Source organism: Calonectris borealis, chromosome 5 (genome assembly GCF_964195595.1).
Source record: "Calonectris borealis chromosome 5, bCalBor7.hap1.2, whole genome shotgun sequence".
NCBI classification, from domain to species: Eukaryota; Metazoa; Chordata; class Aves; order Procellariiformes; family Procellariidae; genus Calonectris; species Calonectris borealis.
In genome coordinates, this window is record NC_134316.1 from 8223643 (window position 1) to 8241103 (window position 17461).

A 17461-nucleotide genomic window follows, 5' to 3' on the forward strand; every position below is an offset into this window, starting at 1 on the left:
TAATGGAGGTGGCCCACAAGCAGCAGTGGCAGCTGCTGGGCACACTGAGGGCATCACAAAATAAATTGGCTACTCTCAGCGGTAACACAAATGCATTTGTAACACTCCCATGGCTTATTAGGCACCAGAGTCACACAAAGCTATGGGGAGATCGGCTTTGTTAGGACGCCTGCCCAAAAGAGAGCCTGCTGCAGAGCTAAGCCTGGCAAAGTAACAGCCCACGAGGGAAGCTCAGGGACAGGGACGGTGATCCGCTTGGGTCTGCTGCTGGCTGAGCTGCCGGTGCCTGTGTTCATCATAACATCAAAACACGGGGAGGCTGATGATAAAAACCCTCTTAACTGGCAATCAAAAATGAAATGGCAATGTTGCTTCCCATTGCACCATGCATGTTCCCTCCCCTTTCCTAGCAGTTGGAAGAGATTAAAAGCATCAATTTTTATCGATGAGGGGAGATGAACACAAAATATTTATTTTTTAATATTTACAAGATTAAAAATAGTAAACCTTTGATTTATTTTTTTATCATCATTCAAGTCCTGTGCAACCAACACTGCCCTGAATCGATACTAGCAGACAGCCTGCAGAAGGCTTTCTGAGTCAACTAAGGAGAGTCTCTTAATTGTGACAGCTTTCTAAGCAAGAAAATGGTATTAATTCACAAAAAGCACAATAGCAAATCATTGTCAATCTGGATCTTCACTCTAACATAGCCAGTTTACACTTTTGTTTTCCTATGGACGCTGCCCATCCCTGACATTTCCTGTTTAATGATCTGTCCACAAATAAATCACTCGGTTTGCACTGCCTGCCTGAAGAAGAGATGCTCATAACTTTTGCTGGGGTAAATCAGCAGAGTGCCTTTTATAACAGCTGCTGAGTCCCTACATGCAGAAAGCAGCACATCAGCACACATGATTTTTTTCTGCAGCCATACCATACTGTTTAAAGATCCTTGAATGAAAAGGCTAAATTGCCTTGCATTTCTCAAGAAAAAACAACAGTAAAATAATAGCCTGACAAACAAGATCAAATGTCCTTTTGATTCAGATTTAGACAGAGAAGCTACATGTTCAGGAAAAAATAAGTCTACCTCTGTAATGCCAAAGGATTATCAGACTTGGGCTCAGTCCTACTTTTAACAGAGTTGATGGTGCTTTGCCTCTTGCTCCCACAGAAGCACGGTCAGGACCTCTGAGGAAAGTATTTAATTTAGAGATTATATTCAGAATAGACTAGGGGCCTGCTGGTACCCTGTGGGATTAATGTGGTTCTAAAACACTGTTAAAGATGATAGTGCATTGGCTAATCTCTGCATCTGCCTGCAGTCTAAAGGCAAAACATATTAATCCAGACTGTGCCATGAATCCATACTATCCCAGGCCTCCCAAAGACCCCAGCGGATATACAGTGCCCTGTTTTTCAGGTAAGTATTTAAACACTCACTAAGATACCCAAGTCCTTAAGATGGCAAGGAGAAGAGAGATTTCAGGTTTCACCCACTTCTGCACCCATCCACGAACGCTGTCACAGCCAAAGGAGCACGCTGTGCTTGTCGAAGGAGAGAAAACCACTGTGCTCCTCCCCCCATGCCTCTAGGGAGGGGTTCGGAGGTGTAATTGCTCCCGTACCCCCAATTTCCCAAGGTCCGTATGACCCGAAGGGTGCCCAGAAAAGACCACTCTACGGGAGATGATGAAGTGGCAAAAAGGAGAGGGAAGGGAGTGAGGCACGCAGAAAAGAGTCAGGTTCACAGCTACCAAAAAACAAGTGAGAAAGCAAACCCCCCCAACAGCTTTTACAGCAATCGCTCTGCACAGACAGCTGTCCCATGCCGTCTGGCAGAGAGGCACAGAGGGGTGAAGTTAATGCTGCCGCAGCTTTCTCTTCGAATTTTTATGCTGCTCTTCTACCTAGCAAAGTCATGCACGGTCCTCCAAGGACTAATTTCCTTGCTTTGACTGCCTCAAACTCAAAAATCCCTGTGCCCCCGAAGAGGAGCAAAGACACAAGGAATTGCCCAGGGGAGCAGGAGATGGGAGGGAAGAGCTGCGGAAAAAACTCTAGCCTCAGATCTGTAATCCTCACTCAGAAGGAATCACATAGGTCTCTCGATGGTAGAAGGTGTAGCATGGACTGTGCTGGGCTGTCTGTAACCACACAGCTACAAATACACAAGGAATTACTCCATTCTCCATATTGATAAATTCCTCACATGGGTTTGGCTCAGACCCATTAGCAGTTTCCCAAGAAATTCCAGGGCAGGAACCAGCCAGGGATCACTGTCAACTGGCAGTTTGGACAAGGCCACGTTGTTTGAATGTTTGAAGTGGGCTCTTCTGTCCCATGCACATTCAATATGCAAGTCTGGACACCATCAGAGGTGGTACTAGATCTAAATCAATGAAACAGTCTTTTAGGAAATACTGCAATGGAATATTAACATATCTGGAGATAGCTGTGAATGCAATAAAGCCAAACAATAAAAATTAAAAAAAAAATTGTCTTAAGCGAAAGCTTCTTCAAGCATAACGGAGGCTGCAGAGTCTGCTAAGATGTGAACAAAATAAAACCATATTGATTTTTGAGGGTATAACTTATTTGCTCTGTAATCATGCTAAACTGTCGCTAGAGCTAAACTATAGCTATAGGTCTTCATTTTCTGGGACATCATGTTCATATAAAAGAAGAAAAACACCCAGATAACTAAAGGCCAGAGAGGAACAGGAAAGGACAGAAGCATCCTGAGACAAGGTAAAACAATCTTTCCTTTCGCACATGGAGATGGAGAAAGGAATGTGGTGAAATTAAAGGCAAGGCTAGTCTGTGAGCTCTACAGTGGGAGCATGAGGAGGCAAATTCCCCCCTTATGCCCAAACTTAGCTGACCTTATTGCTTAAAAAAAAAAAAAAAGACCAAAAAAAAAGGAACAAGGTGCATTACTTTTGCTGGAGTTACAGGTGAGGAGAGAGTGAGGAGAAAAAGTAAGAGGCTAACCTTTGGCTTAGACAGCTCAGAAAGGTGTCCTTTGCCATGGTCACAAGAGAGTTGCCTGTTACTGCAGTGTGCCGGTTTTGGCTGGGATAGAGTTAATTTTCTTCACAGTAGCTTGTATGGGGCTATGTTTTGGATTTGTGCTGGAAACAGGGTTGATAACACAGGGATGTTTTCATGATAACACAGGGATGCTGAGCAGTGCTGACAGAGTCAAGGCCTTTTCTGCTTCTCACCCCACCCCACCAGCGAGCAGGCTGGGGGGGCAAAAGAAGCTGGGAGGGGACACAGCCAGGACAGCTGACCCCAACTGACCAAAGGGATATTCCATACCATATGACGTCATGCTCAGCATATAAAGCTGGGGGAAGAAGAAGGAAGGGGGGACGTTCGGAGTGATGGCGTTTGTCTTCCCAAGTAACCGTTCCGCCTGATGGAGCCCTGCTTTCCTGGAGGTGGCTGAACACCTGCCTGCCGATGAGGAGTGAATGAATTCCTTGTTTTGTTTCGCTTGCGTGCACGGCTTTTGCTTTATCTATTAAACATAGCTCCATCCTAGCTACTGTGAAGAAAATTAACTCTATCCCAGTCAAAATCAGCACCTGCAGTAATGAAGCAAGAGCTGTAAACACCCGAACACAAGGTCATGGGCAGCACAGCTACGAGCTGTGACTAATGTCACTCTGTGTTTTGCCCTGGAGAAGTGAAGTCACCATGCCGGGCTGGGGAATCCCTCTGTGTCCCCTTGCCTCAGCTAGGGGCAGCAAGCAGCAGGATGTATTAGCCTGCAGATGCTTGGAGTCCCTGAAAAGATACAGACAGGGAAAGGAAATATGCCATACGTGTTGCCATCAAGAAGTTGACCAAATTAATTTTCAATAGGCTTGAGCAAGTCATTGAGTTACAAACAAACTCTGAGTTAAGTCATGCCAAAAGCCTGCTGGCCATATAAGCCGTAATAGAAATTGATCTGTCGGATCTGCCCTTCCAGAGGCTTGATCCTGCACTCCCTGGGACCCTTGCCGCTGGCTCAAGCCAGCAGAGGAATAAGCTGCACATGCAAAAGAAAAGTATCAGGAATGAGACATGGATGAGGACCGAGTACCAGCCTGAGGGTGGGCACATTCCCCGTCACAGGACGGGAGTCCAGGACCCCACTGAAGCCCCACCAGATCTACATTATTAGTCACAGCAGCTCCCTAAGCAGCATGTTTTCCTCCCCTGTTTCTCTTCATTAATAATGATGGAAAAACTTGTCTTTCCCAGAGAGGTTTTGACATCATCACTGTCCCACATGGAGAAAGTTCCCAATAATAGACTGAATGAAAGAATAAAAGAATTAATAGAACAAAATAATAGAATTATTTTTAGAATAGAATTCTTATTATGTTGGAGTGGGTCCAGAGGAGGGCCATGAAAATGATCAGGCAGATGGAACGTCTGTCCTATGAAGAAAGGCTGAGAGAGTTAGGTTATTCAGCCTGGAGAAGAGAAGGCTTCGGGGAGACCTTATTGTAGCCTTTCAGTACTTAAAAAGGGCTTATAAGAAAGATGGGGACAAACTTTTTACTAGGGCCTGTTGCAACAGGACAAGGGGGAATGGTTTTAAACTAAAAGAGGGTAGATTTAGAATAAATATAAGGAAGAAATTTTCTACAGTGAGGGTGGTGACACACTGGCACAGGTTGCCCAGAGAGGCAATGCCCCATCCCTGGAAACATTCAAGGTCAGGTTGGATGGGGCTCTGAGCAACCTGATCTCATTGAAGATGTCCCTGCCCACGGCAGGGGGGTTGGACTAGATGACCTTTAAAGGTCCCTTCCAACCCAAACTATTCTATGATTCTATGAATAAAAGGTGAAAATGGATGATGGACCTGCCAGTGCAGAGGGACCACTGGGCAGAGGAGGTGCTCAGCACGTCCTGCTCCACAGTTACCCCACAGCTTTCTGTTTGCCAGAGTTACCCGAGGACAATGCTGTGATCCCCTCCTGTGTGAGCAAGTCACTCCCCACAACTGATCAGGGCTGAGTGTGAGCACCAGCTGGCAAAGTACAAACAGCTCTGAATTAAGCTGCCATAATTGTGAATGGCTTTCAGAGCTCAAAACCTGCGAAAGTCCTCAGGTTCTCCAGAATATGTGCAACCTTCAGGAGCCAGGGCCAATACGCAGAGCAATGCTTTCTGCCTCTGACATTGCTTCTGCATCAGGACACTCACTAATATAGCATGCCATCTGGAGAGCCTTAAAAATGAAAAAGAAGGGGGATCCTGAATGAACCTTGGTACAACCTTCACTTTTAGGAGACATGAATGCAGAATTCAAATTAAAATAAAGCTTTTCTAAAAAGTATGTGACACAGAAATGATGAGTGATTCAGTCAAGAAGCAACATGTGATTCATTAAAACCTCAAGCAAAAACAGAAAGCCAATTTTAAAAGAAATTATTCTAATCTGAAATAGAAAGAAAAACAGGATGTGTGTTAAGACAGTCTGATACCCTCACCTGCTAAAAAGCCTGAGAAATTCACACTGCGTTGGAGGAATTAGATAACATCAGTCGCTCACAGTGTTGTCCCTGGCTTTAAGAGCATCCCAGGGAAAAGAAACGACCCTCTCCGGATGGTATTTCACTGCCTTAAAGGCACTCGTTTCTCCTCACATCTCCTTCGCTCGCTCTCCAGCACACCTTCCAGGAGCAAATGCACCAGAGGTCCTATACGGACAATTGATCTCTTCCCTGGCTGCTCCTGACTCAGTTCTTTAACACAGCTCATTTTGCTCATGGTAGAAAACAGCAATATGTGACCATCTACCTTAAAAGCTGTGGGGGAAATCTTTGCTTTACTGAAGCACAGGAGAATTTTAGCTGTGATTTCAGGAGGGCCAAAATTTCAGTTTCATTTTTTTGTTGCACTTGCGTAGACCGTGGTGGTGTAGCAGTTAGCTGGAGATGGTGCATTAGCTGGTGCAAATGAAGCAATGATGGGAAAAAGAAAAAAGAGCTTTAAAAATATTTCAGCTGAACACTTGTTTTCTGTGGGAACACATTTGGTAGCTTGATGTAGGCCTTCCTTCCTGAATGTTGACCATCAATAAAATGTACATATATTTATACGGGTTTGAACCTCCTAGAAATCTGTCTTGGCTCCCCTCCTCAGGCCAAGCTCCATGGTTCAAGCTTGCAGAGAGGCCCTCCTCCAGCTGTGTGAAATCTTGAAAGGCACTTAATGAATTAGACATTATTAATATTCTTCTCCAACATCAGAAGGCAATAGTTAACTCTTTGAAGACATCCTAAATACTGCTTTATAACTTCCAATCCTCAGAGGCGGCTATGTAATCTCATTGTGATTTTAAAGAATATCTTTCCAGATTAATTATTTTTCCCTGTTTGGAAAAGAAGTTCAAAGTCCTGGTTCTGCCTTGGAGTGTGCATTAGTGACATTAGATGTGCCATAAAGATTTCAGAGCACGAAACATGATATGCTGCAGTACTTTGCAATTACGAATTAAAAGTCACCTCATCACCCTGGGCAGGAGAGATGACTGCAGGTTGAAAAGCTAGCAGGCACGCTCACTTTATGGACTCATAAATGCAGTGTGATGGCTGAGCTACCCAACGCACAAAAAAGAAAACAAAAATCCAGAGTTGATAATAGCATGCTGAGCAGATGCCTTAAGTAGGTCATTCAACTGCCAGGCCTCTAAATGTTATTTGGGAGTGAGAAAACATTATTTTCCCACTTCAGCGTGACTTTCTCTTCCCTGTCATGTGGAACTAACCTTTTGTGCTCAGTACTATTATTAATTTATTAGCCTTTTGAACGTCTAAATTGTTTCGCAGTCTATGGACTACATCTAAGTGCTTGTTGAGGGACAATGCAGCACAAACGTGTGTGTGTGTGCATCCACATACATGTATGCATATTTTGAAGAGCAGACCTGATGAAAGAACAATTCTGTCTATACGTTTTTGACAGTGAGAACAGCCATTTTCTTCAGCACAGAACCGCAAGGAATGTATTTTTGTTATAATTAAATGCCAAACCTTACGAGTGATGACTACTTAGAAAAAGTGCTAAGTATATTTCTACTTAAATCAATTAAAGGAGACAATGATTTTCTTTCCATTTAGATTACATGACTCCAGCACAAACTGCTGCAGTACAGTGCAGCTGTGTCAGCCCTGTCTCATTGCCTGAACAACCGCTTTCTGTTCGCCTGATGAAACCGTCCTGGATGGCACTGCTTTTCCTAAGAGATGAACTCACCGACAAACACTTCTGTGCCCAACAGGGAATCACGTATACTTTCAACAGATAGGAGGTTTGAAACAATCCCCCGAATAACTTTATGTAACAGGACTTAGATTGTGTCCCTGGTGTTGAAAGTAGCATGATCTATTTTGTGCCTAGGAACAATACACAGAATTTCTGCAAAGCAGGCTCCGGCTCAGCACATCTTACTGCAACACTGGAAGTAAGACTTTTCCCAAAATAGTTCGTGAGTAAAACTGTAGGAGACATCATAGGTGGAGTTCATCTGATGTACCCAGGTATTTAAAGGTTAGTGATCAAGGACTCTCTCAAAAGTCAACAGAAAGGGGATGATTTTCCCATCCTAGATTGGGCACTGAAGAGGGGCCAGATGATTGCCTTCTGGAGGAACCATTCCTCATGGGCTATAAAGGTGACTGGTGACTAGCTCGGATGTCATCGTTTTAGTGAAACGAACTCCACCCTGCATGTACCACACTGACACAACCCTTCTTTGACTCCATCCACTCTCATGTAATGCCCACACATGCACCCAACCAACATTTCCTTTCCTTCTGCAAAATCCAACACTGCTTTAGAAGTGCTGCTCCTTCTTGTTTTGAGTCACTGCCTCCATGGCAAAGTCCACGTACCTAACACTGAGCTATACAGGTATCTGTACTGGGGACCTGAGCCCCACGAGTGTTTCCACCTGGGTGACTCCCTATGGCAGGGCCCTGCAGGGGAACCAATTTTCCTAAAAAAAGGTGCATGGGAGAGAAGAAAATCCATGAAAACCCAGCCAGGAGGCTACTCCCTCTATGCAATCCCTGGACTACAGAGTTGAACTCCAGCACATTGCCCTGTCAGGAAAAGATATGTACGCGTTTTTGCTGTACACAACCTTGTCATGGCTAATGGGGGAAGGGGAGTCCCAGGAAGCTAGCTGAAATGACAGGTTCACAGTTTTAAGAACGAAAGAATACATTTTGGCACAATGTATGTGGCATTATCTTGTCCCATGAAATCGCCGTCAGCAAGGCCTGAGCAGAATTGTTATCGTGGAACTGTAGCTGGGGGCACATCGCAGGTAGGCAAAATGGCAAGGGTGGGGATGCTGAAGTCAAGGCTTGGAGGATATCTTATCAACAGAAAAGCGATAAGCTAGAAGCTCCAAACCAGCTTTCAAGCCCCAAAGGCCTTTTTCAGGTCTGAAGCAGAGTTAACAAGCTTCAAGTCAGAGGTAAGCTGACAAGCTGGAACCAAACCTGATTATAATTCAGCTCTTTTAGGCTCCAGCACAGACAGAGGGGGATTGCAATCCCTTTGCATTTGCTTTTTGCCATGGGTATTTTGTGCCATACTTGGTATGAGCACAAGGAATGCACTGAAAATTAAAACTCCTTTGAAAGAAGCATTTGTAAGATGCTCCAGTGGCTAGAAAGGAACTAGGCTCAGAAAAGTAAAATTCTAGTTGTCTTGAACTGTTACTCCTGTAGAGGCTGAAATTCTCTTGCGAAATACTGAGGTAGGCTCGGTACAGTATCAGGTGAGATGCCCTAGGTACAGCTGCAGAAAAATGTGTTTCAGCAGCTAGAGGATCACAGTTAATGCTCAATAATCTATAAATCATTGTTATGAGATTTCTCTATGCAAATGAAATTTATATAACCCTCATCCATCTTAAAAAAAAATCATAAAGATTAAATTTTGCAGCCGCAATGCAAATTAAAGAATCCGTTAACCTGTTTTCAAGATACGTCCTTATAGCTAATTAATTTTTAGATGAAGTGTTCTTTGAAAGGACTAATGGATAGTGAGCATTGCTGATTGATTATAAAATGAGATGGAGAGTTTAAGAAGTGAGCTATGAATGTAAAATCGCTACCAAGCTTTATTGACCTTGCCATATTAAAATTCAAGTGAGAGAAGCAGGTATTAATACAATACTTTTGCTGAGTACATTTTATTTATTTAACATCAATAAATTTCTCTTAGTTGGTCTACGCCATGCAGATCCATCAGACTGTCCTCTGACCTGTATCTTAGCAGGTGAGAGATGAAACCTCACCTCTGACGAATCCCGAATCTGGATTCTATCAGACTATAAAATATAACTTTATCCATTATGCAATGGGGGGAAAAAAGTCCCAAACCAGCAACTGTGAAGAAAAGGAAAAGAAATATAATTCATATGTCACCCTACTAGGACTGCTTCTCAGAGCTGCAAATATACGGGAAACTTTTATTGAGCCATCATTGACGAACAGTGACAACATTTATTGAAAGGCCAGTTAATCTGCAATGACCTGAAAATATCAAGAGTAAATTGGGGGTTGTTAAACACTGCAAACAGTCTGCAAGAGTGTGCAATCTCTTGGTGAGAGAAAGGGGAAAACAAGAGCAGTCGCCTTACCCGTTTCCTCAAATTGCAGGTGAGCGTGAGATTCCTTGAGAACGAGTTTGCAAAAGCAGTATAGAAGTCCAACACTTTAAGCAAGGCTTCTCGTTTAATAATATGTAAATCGCAGTATGTCAGAGCCCGTACATTGGCACATGCGTGGGCCAGACTGGTTTCCTTCCAGAAGATATCACCAAACACATCACCTTTACCTGAAAAACAGCAGGACAAATTTGTTAAAAAGTAAAACTTATGCAGTGTTTTTCAGCATACAAATTATTTCTTCCCAAACTGTCTTATGCTTCCAATTATTCTAACATAAGCTCCCAACTGTGAAAACTAATAAGGGTAAAAGTTTTAAAAGTATTTGAGGTACTTGAGTATCCTTAGCAGTAGCCCCAGGTTTTTAAGGTATTTATAGATTGCTCTGTGAAATGTCACAAAGCATAAAAACCAGATTGTAAAGGTCTCCTTGTAGCTGAAGATGCAGGTAATAGATTTTTCAAAGGCTCTTGAATATAGTAAGCACTTAACTAATGTTCAGGTGATTGAATATTTCTGAGGGTCTGTTCCTAAGTGACTTAGGAGCCCCGCTCTCACCAAAAGCCCATGACATCTAGGATCCTACACCAGCAAGGCTTTGCAGTGCGGTGCAAGAGCCAGCTTCCAGGGCCTAAGGACCTGGGTGTTTAAAGGACGTTTAAACATTTTTACTTCAGTGTGAGGGGCAACACTCCTTCTGAAAACCCACCAAAAACCTCCCTGTGACTTTTAACCTATAGATAACTGGCTCTAAATCTTAAACAGATCCAGAAGTCTAGTTCTAAATCCAAACACATCCACTTAAGTAGAGGCTTACACTTAAGTCTGTATTTAAATGTCTGCTGAGTAAGAAAGGGTTTGACCCCTTAAGACACGTGCACATATAAATAACTTCAACCAGATGTGAAAATTACACCTGAAGACTATTTCTACATTGGTGCAGCAAAACAGCTGATGCTGAGGACCTGACCTTCACCCTGCACGTTTTGAGGGCTTAGGACTAGCTGTAGTCCAGTCCCACAGTCAGAAGAGCTCCAAGGAGTAGAAGTGCATGAGATGTGCTCCTCTGCATCCCCCAGTTTCCTTCCCTCTGCGAGGAATCCACACCCCCAGACAGCCGTGCTAGACACCGAAGCAGGACAAGTGAGGAGGATCAGGACATCAGATTCAAAATCACACTCCTGACCCAGCCAAAACACCAGCATGGATGCAGACTGGAGAGACGCTTTCAGGTTTGGACCCTATGGTTGCTCTGAGACGAAGCAGCGGCAGAAAGCACCTTGAAGCATCCAAAAGCTGCCTCTTGCTTCCCAGCTTCTTGCCAGCCACGGGCTGGACAAGGGCCATGGCATGTGGTTTGTGGCTGACACCACAAATCCTGAAGCAGAAACCATGGTACAAAGGGCATTTTTTGTTTCAGACCCCAATGATATCCAAGCTCTCTATTTTAGCAGTTATTAAAAAGAAACTAAAATCAGTCAGTCAGTGGTGGTATCACTATTGATTTCAGGTACCTCAAGAAGCCCCTTAGTGAAGGTTAGTGATTTTACAGTTTTGCGATAAAAAAGGTAATACATTTTAATATTTCCTCTTTTAAGAACTTGTAACATTTCACTCAACTCTATTTTGGGAACACAGACCACAGTAATAATTTATCCAACCTTATTACTTTTGGGATCAGAGGCTCTATTTCTCTATTTCCATTTCTGCTTTAAGTATTGTATCTAGTAAAACATAGCCAACATTTCTCATGTAGAGTAAAATAAAATGTGCAAGTCCTTATCTTCATTTCCTTGTTTTAATTTCCTAACAAGAAGTCTGTATAGCAGAATCATCCCTTAAAAAGGTTATAACTGCATTCTCATTGAACTGCTTTTAAACAATTCGATGTATTTTGATGTAATTAAAATTAACTACAATACATAATACAGACAGTATAATTTATAAAACAAGTTGCTTTAAAATGCTCTCCTTATCACAGAGCATTTCCTAGTAACATGCCATTTATCTAATGTACTGTTTTGAAATTACCCTTTGCAGTTAATTGTCCTTGTCTGTACCCACAGTTCAAAACCTGGTTTACAGACATACTCAGTACAGTTACATAATTTATAGAAAATAGACCATTTCTGAAATGCACAAAATTGCTTAATGGATTTGCTCTCTGAGGTGGACACAGGACAGAGTAGAGTCCTGCTTTCAGTGGCTGCAGAGTGCAGTTAAAAAGACAGAATTCAATAACAGGGACTATTACGATTTTCCCACCAAAATGTGAACAAAATACTTGTTTTCTTTCCAAATTTAAGGTAATACATAGCTAATTTAAGCTGAGAAGTTGAAAGCAGTGGATGCTCACTCTGAAACTGTGCATGATGGTGTGTTACGGAATGTGTACCCAAACCACGGATAAATGAAATCACCATTCATAAACTTGAGAAGATCTCATTGTCTTCAGTTCAGTGAGGAGGGAACTGCACTGGGTCCCTCAGAAAGGCTGGGACATGATGAACTGAACCTATTCACTCCTCCATGAGCCATCAGTCACTGGATTTGAACGGTGAAGCTATAAGCTCCTCTTACATTGTGGTTTATTCTCTTCAGAAAGTATAAAATCTTGGAAGCATTTAAGGGTACTTGAATTTGACGTTTCCCCCACACACTTCCAAGTCTTGTCTGCCTGTTACGAATGTGCTAAGGAACCCACTGAGTGAAAACAAAACCAACCAGATTCTCCAAAACAACATATCTTTTCTCATAAATACAGAGATTAATGTACTATATTTCATCCCTATTAACTGTAGTTCACTGAGTAGAGAGCTGTAATTATTCATTCAAGTTTGATTTTACATGGCGCCACTAAATGAAAAATACCTTTCAGAGTTGCCACAGAAAATTTAACTGGTAGGTCCACCAGCTACGCAAAGGCACATATACGTTGTACACTTGCACGACACGTGCATACCTCCCGGGAAAGCCCGGGGCTGGGCTGGGAATACAGAGGCACTTGGGGCTGACGCAGCCTGCAGGCTTTCCAAAGCCTCTCTCCAGAGATTTCTTGAGGGCCCAGCATGTTACCTCCCAAATCTGCACTGCCCTGAGTCACGAGCAGTCTTAATACCCCTCCTGAACGGAGACGAAGCTCTGGGAAGTCCTCCTGCCCCTGCACTGAAAAAAAGGAATGCCGTAAAATTAGAGCGGGAACTGCTTGCATACATTTTTGCAGTTGGATACTGCTGGATTAAAGCTGGCAGGAACTTGGGTGTAAGGATTTGGGGACTGAAAGAACCACGGAAACCAAAAGGACGTGCAGGGTGTTGGTGACAGGCATCATTTTTGCTGAAATAGCTACAATGGTATCATCCTAAACATGGACAAAAATTTGCTGGTGTATTATGTACATATGCCTGTACATAAAACATACAAATATATTCATGCATGTTTGTATATATATTTAGAGACAATCACATGGTATGTAACTATATAATAGATAATAATATTTCTATACACTATTCTATCTTTTATATTATGATAACTGTCCCATACAGAAGCCGGGGGGGGGGGCAGATGTTCTCCACAGCCTTGCACCACGGACTGACTTGCCAATTTGTGAGACAGCAGCTCACGCCTGGACCTTTCAGACAGAAAAAATCTTAAGGGTCTTACGAAACTCCCCAGGAGCTTGCAAAGGGAATGAAAAAGTCTTTGAACTCAGAGAGGAAAGACGTTTATTAAACAGCACCTCAGAACCCATATATATGGGTTTAAGCAGATGTTTACAGCAGCTGTTTTGGTGCAGAAATGTTTCTCCAAATGTTATTTTGAAATAGGTAACACTGTTGTTGAGATGGTGGAAGAGCTGAGTCTCAGTTTTCAGGGTTGATGTGGCCTTTGGAAACTCCTACGGCATAAATAAATGGGGGGAAAAAATCCACTTCATTGCAGGGGGGGCATTTGTTTAAAAACAATTGTGAATTTAGTAAAAAAAAAAATAAACCTTTGTTAAACTTACAGGGCAAATATAAGGAGGAGACTTCATGAATTCAAATTCCCACACAGGTAGTACAATGTGATGTTAGAAGTTGGTAGTTTAATGGTGTCCTCTAATTTGATTCACCTGGAGATCTGTAAGGTGAGCTGGAACTGGTACATGAGCATTGTTTTAGCTTAGTAGCAGATGGACTGACACAGTGGAGTCACAGAGCAATTGTCATGATAGTAAAGCAACACCTTAATTCTGCACCTGTTTTACCGGTGGATGAAAAGCTGAACATGACCCGGCAATGTGCACTCACAGCCCAGAAAGCCAACCGTATCCTGGGCTGTATCAAAAGCAGCGTGGCCAGCAGGTCGAGGGAGGTGACTCTGCCCCTCTACTCCACTCTCGCGAGACCCCACCTGCAGTGCTGCGTCCAGCTCTGGAGCCCTCAGCTCAAGAAAGACATGGACCTGTTGGAGCGGGTCCAGAGGAGGCCACAAAAATGGTGAGGCAGATGGAACACCTCTCCTATGAGGAAAGGCTGAGAGAGTTGGTGTTATTCAGCCTGGAGAAGAGAAGGCTTTGGGGAGATCTTATTGCAGCCTTTTAATACTTAAAAGGGGCTTATAAGAAAGATGGGGACAAACTTTTTAGCGGGGCCTGTTGTGACAGAACAAGGGAGAATGGTTTTAAACTAAAAGAGGGTAGATTCAGGCTAGATATAAGGAAGCAATTTTTTACAATGAGGGTGGTGAAACCCTGGCACAGGTTGCCCAGAGAGGTGGTAGATGCCCCATCCCTGGAAACATTCAAGGTCAGGTTGGACGGGGCTCTGAGCAACCTGATCTAGCTGAAGAGGTCCCTGCTCATTGCAGGGGGGAGGATGGACTACATGACCTTTAAACGTCCCTTCCAACCCACACTATTCCGTGATTCCATGATATCTATGTAAAGGCAAAATTTATCCTTCTCCAGATGGGGACAGAAACTGAGCTAAGAAATATCCTAGTAGACACGGGAACTTGATGGGGCCTTTGGGAAAAAGTTTGAGCAGGCAGTGAAAGAATAAATTCTTGGTGGAAAACAGCACTGAGGAAAAACACATAAAAAGGACCAAGACTTCTTAAGGTGATAAGGTGTTTTTCTGTGCTGTGCAGTCTTAGCTAATAGGCCAGCTACCCTTCCCTCCATGTTAAAACATCTCTAAAGTCCCATCAGTCACACTAGCTAAAGCCAGACGTGACGAATAATGTAGGTTTTCCACCATGATATGCTCAAATCTTCTGTTGCTTATGAAAAGCAAAGGCTGATTTTGTTGCAGAATCAGTAAAACTGAATCATGTAGAGAATCAGCTCAGGTACTAATAGCCATGAAGTGATGGCAGCATGCACAGAGATGGAGGTCAGCGACCAAATACCAAGTCCTTGCAGCAATAATTACATATACTGGTATGCACATTCATACAAATACATCTGCCTGTGTCTATATATCTGCAAGGAAACCTCTGGCTGCAGGACAGACGTATCCCAAACTGATGTAGAAATCCAATGAGCAAAAAGGGAATCAGCTCCTGTCACCCAGAGCAGCACACAGCTCTGTGATGGTCCAGTGAGTAGGTGAGCTCTGCAGCTCCTTGCCACAGGACATCAGGGATGGCTGCACAGGTTTACAAAATGACGGGATGGATTCATGCAATAAAATCCATCTGTGGCTACTAAACACAAAAGACTTCCCTCTGGGTGAGGAAGACCTTAAAACACAATTTAATGGAGGGTTGGAGAATATTCTGGGGAAGTATCACTGTTTGCTTACTTCATCTTCCTACTTTCTCCTGCACATCTACTATTGGCTATTTTTGGAGACAGGCTACTGGGCTGGCTGGATTTCTGGACTTAGATAACACAGCTGTTTACGTCTGAAGCAGGGATCTGGAGAAGATGGGGGTGAGTAGTGGTGCAAATTCATCAGCTGCCTCCTGCCAGCTGGGACATCACTGCTCCCTGTGAACACAGCCTATGGTGTGCAGAGATGACTACTAGAGTGTGAGAGAGGGCTCCTTGCCTCTGTGAATATTTTAGCCAAAATCTCAGCCTTTTCTACGGCGTCCAGAAGGGCCAGAACTCCCTTGAAAATCAGATCAGAGCTGAGCACTGACCAGTCAGAAATCCAGCTCTACAGCTCTGCACATGTGAAAGGGCAGAATGATGAGGAAAACCAGCATTTCTACCATTTGAAAGATTGTCAAAATAGCTAGCAAAGAAACAATAACAAGAGACTGTGCCAAAGATCCAAGTCCATGCTGGCAAAGGTTCTTTGCATTAATTAACACAGAGCAACCTTCCCCATCTGCACCGAAAAACACAAAAGAAATTTACCTTTCTTCCAGCATTCAGGACTGCTGCAAGAAGAGCAAAAGGTCTACACAGATATTCTCCTGTTAATGAAGGGTTTATGGTCCCCATCTCTCTCACTTTTAGTGCAAGTCTCCTAGTACTTCGTATTTTTCTAGAAGCCCCAGCTCCTGGAGACAGGATATCTCCATTTTGATTTTATACAGAAATAAGTTTCTATCATTCCTGTACAAGGAAATAAACTTGAAAGCATGACCATTCCCACCATCTTCAAAACTCACAAGGCAAATCAGATTGCCTCAAACTGTTAGTCTGATTTAAAAGAAATATATCACATGATTTTAAAATAATTTTCCTTTTCTTGCACTGCCAAGACTTTTGAGCTCCTGGGTTTGGCAGTGAAGCGTGTAGGTCTAATTCAAAAACATTTCAATTCAGTGAAAGGAATCTTTCTGACATTGGAGGCTGCAGATCACATCTATAACACTCCAGCTGGCACTAAATTAAGATTGATGCTTCTTTTTAAAGTTAACTATCATGCAGATAGAGACGAAAATATTTTAAATTTACAAAATAATATGAAAAATTGAATGTTCCCTTCAACTCTGTCAGTAAGAACTAATAACACTTTTGAACAAGCATCAGTAGGACTAAATCTTACATGATACTACGTATGCCAACCCAGACATGCAAGATAGGACTTATTCCAAGGCACGTGCTTAAGAAGAGCTGCACAGTGCAGAGCAGCACATCACATTGGTTCTCAGATCAGTAATCCTTCAAGTATTTTGCAAAATACTTCGAAATTCAGCACTCAAAAAACAACCTGCATCACATTAATTATTGCAGTCCTGCTAGCTGAAAAAAACCCAACCCTTTCCTTCATGAATCATTTTCCTCGTAGTTAATTTAGAGCTTTAACTTACTAGAACAAAAGGAATTTTTCCTATAGATAAAATAGGACACAGGCTATTCTGTAAATTGCTACCAGGTGCACATTACTAACCTGGGGAAACTCTCACAATTAGTCTGCCTTGGTTTACTTCACATGAAAAACAAAAAAAAGTTCAGTATAAAATATCAAGAAATGATTTGACATAGGGCCAAATTCTGCCACCTTCATTCCACTTGAGAAGAAACCCAAGCTGTAACTAAACTAATTAAAATAACAGAATTAGCTACTAATACTATGAGATGGAATCGGACTGACAGTTTTTCATGTCATACAGTGCATCACACACAGTCAGTCTTGTCCTGCGCAAAGCACATGCCCAGCTGTATAACACCAAGGAAATTCAATGTTGATGCATGGATCCCAAATACCAAATGACTAATGCCCACAGATGAGAGCTATGGAGCGCCTGGGTCTCCTGCTTACCTAAATGGGAGCTGCTACTTGCTCAGCCTCTAAAGAACTTTCCTCTGTGTGACTTTTG

General features: G+C 42.8%; 1 protein-coding gene across 1 annotated transcript in view; it reads right to left on the minus strand.

The window, feature by feature from the left end:
• The window catches only part of KCNH5 (potassium voltage-gated channel subfamily H member 5), a 169409-nt gene that overhangs the window by 21922 nt on the left and 130026 nt on the right, over positions 1-17461 (minus strand). The window contains exon 10 of the mRNA XM_075150883.1: positions 9671-9867. Coding sequence (XP_075006984.1) covers positions 9671-9867 — 197 coding nt within the window. The remainder of the gene's footprint in view (positions 1-9670; positions 9868-17461) is intronic.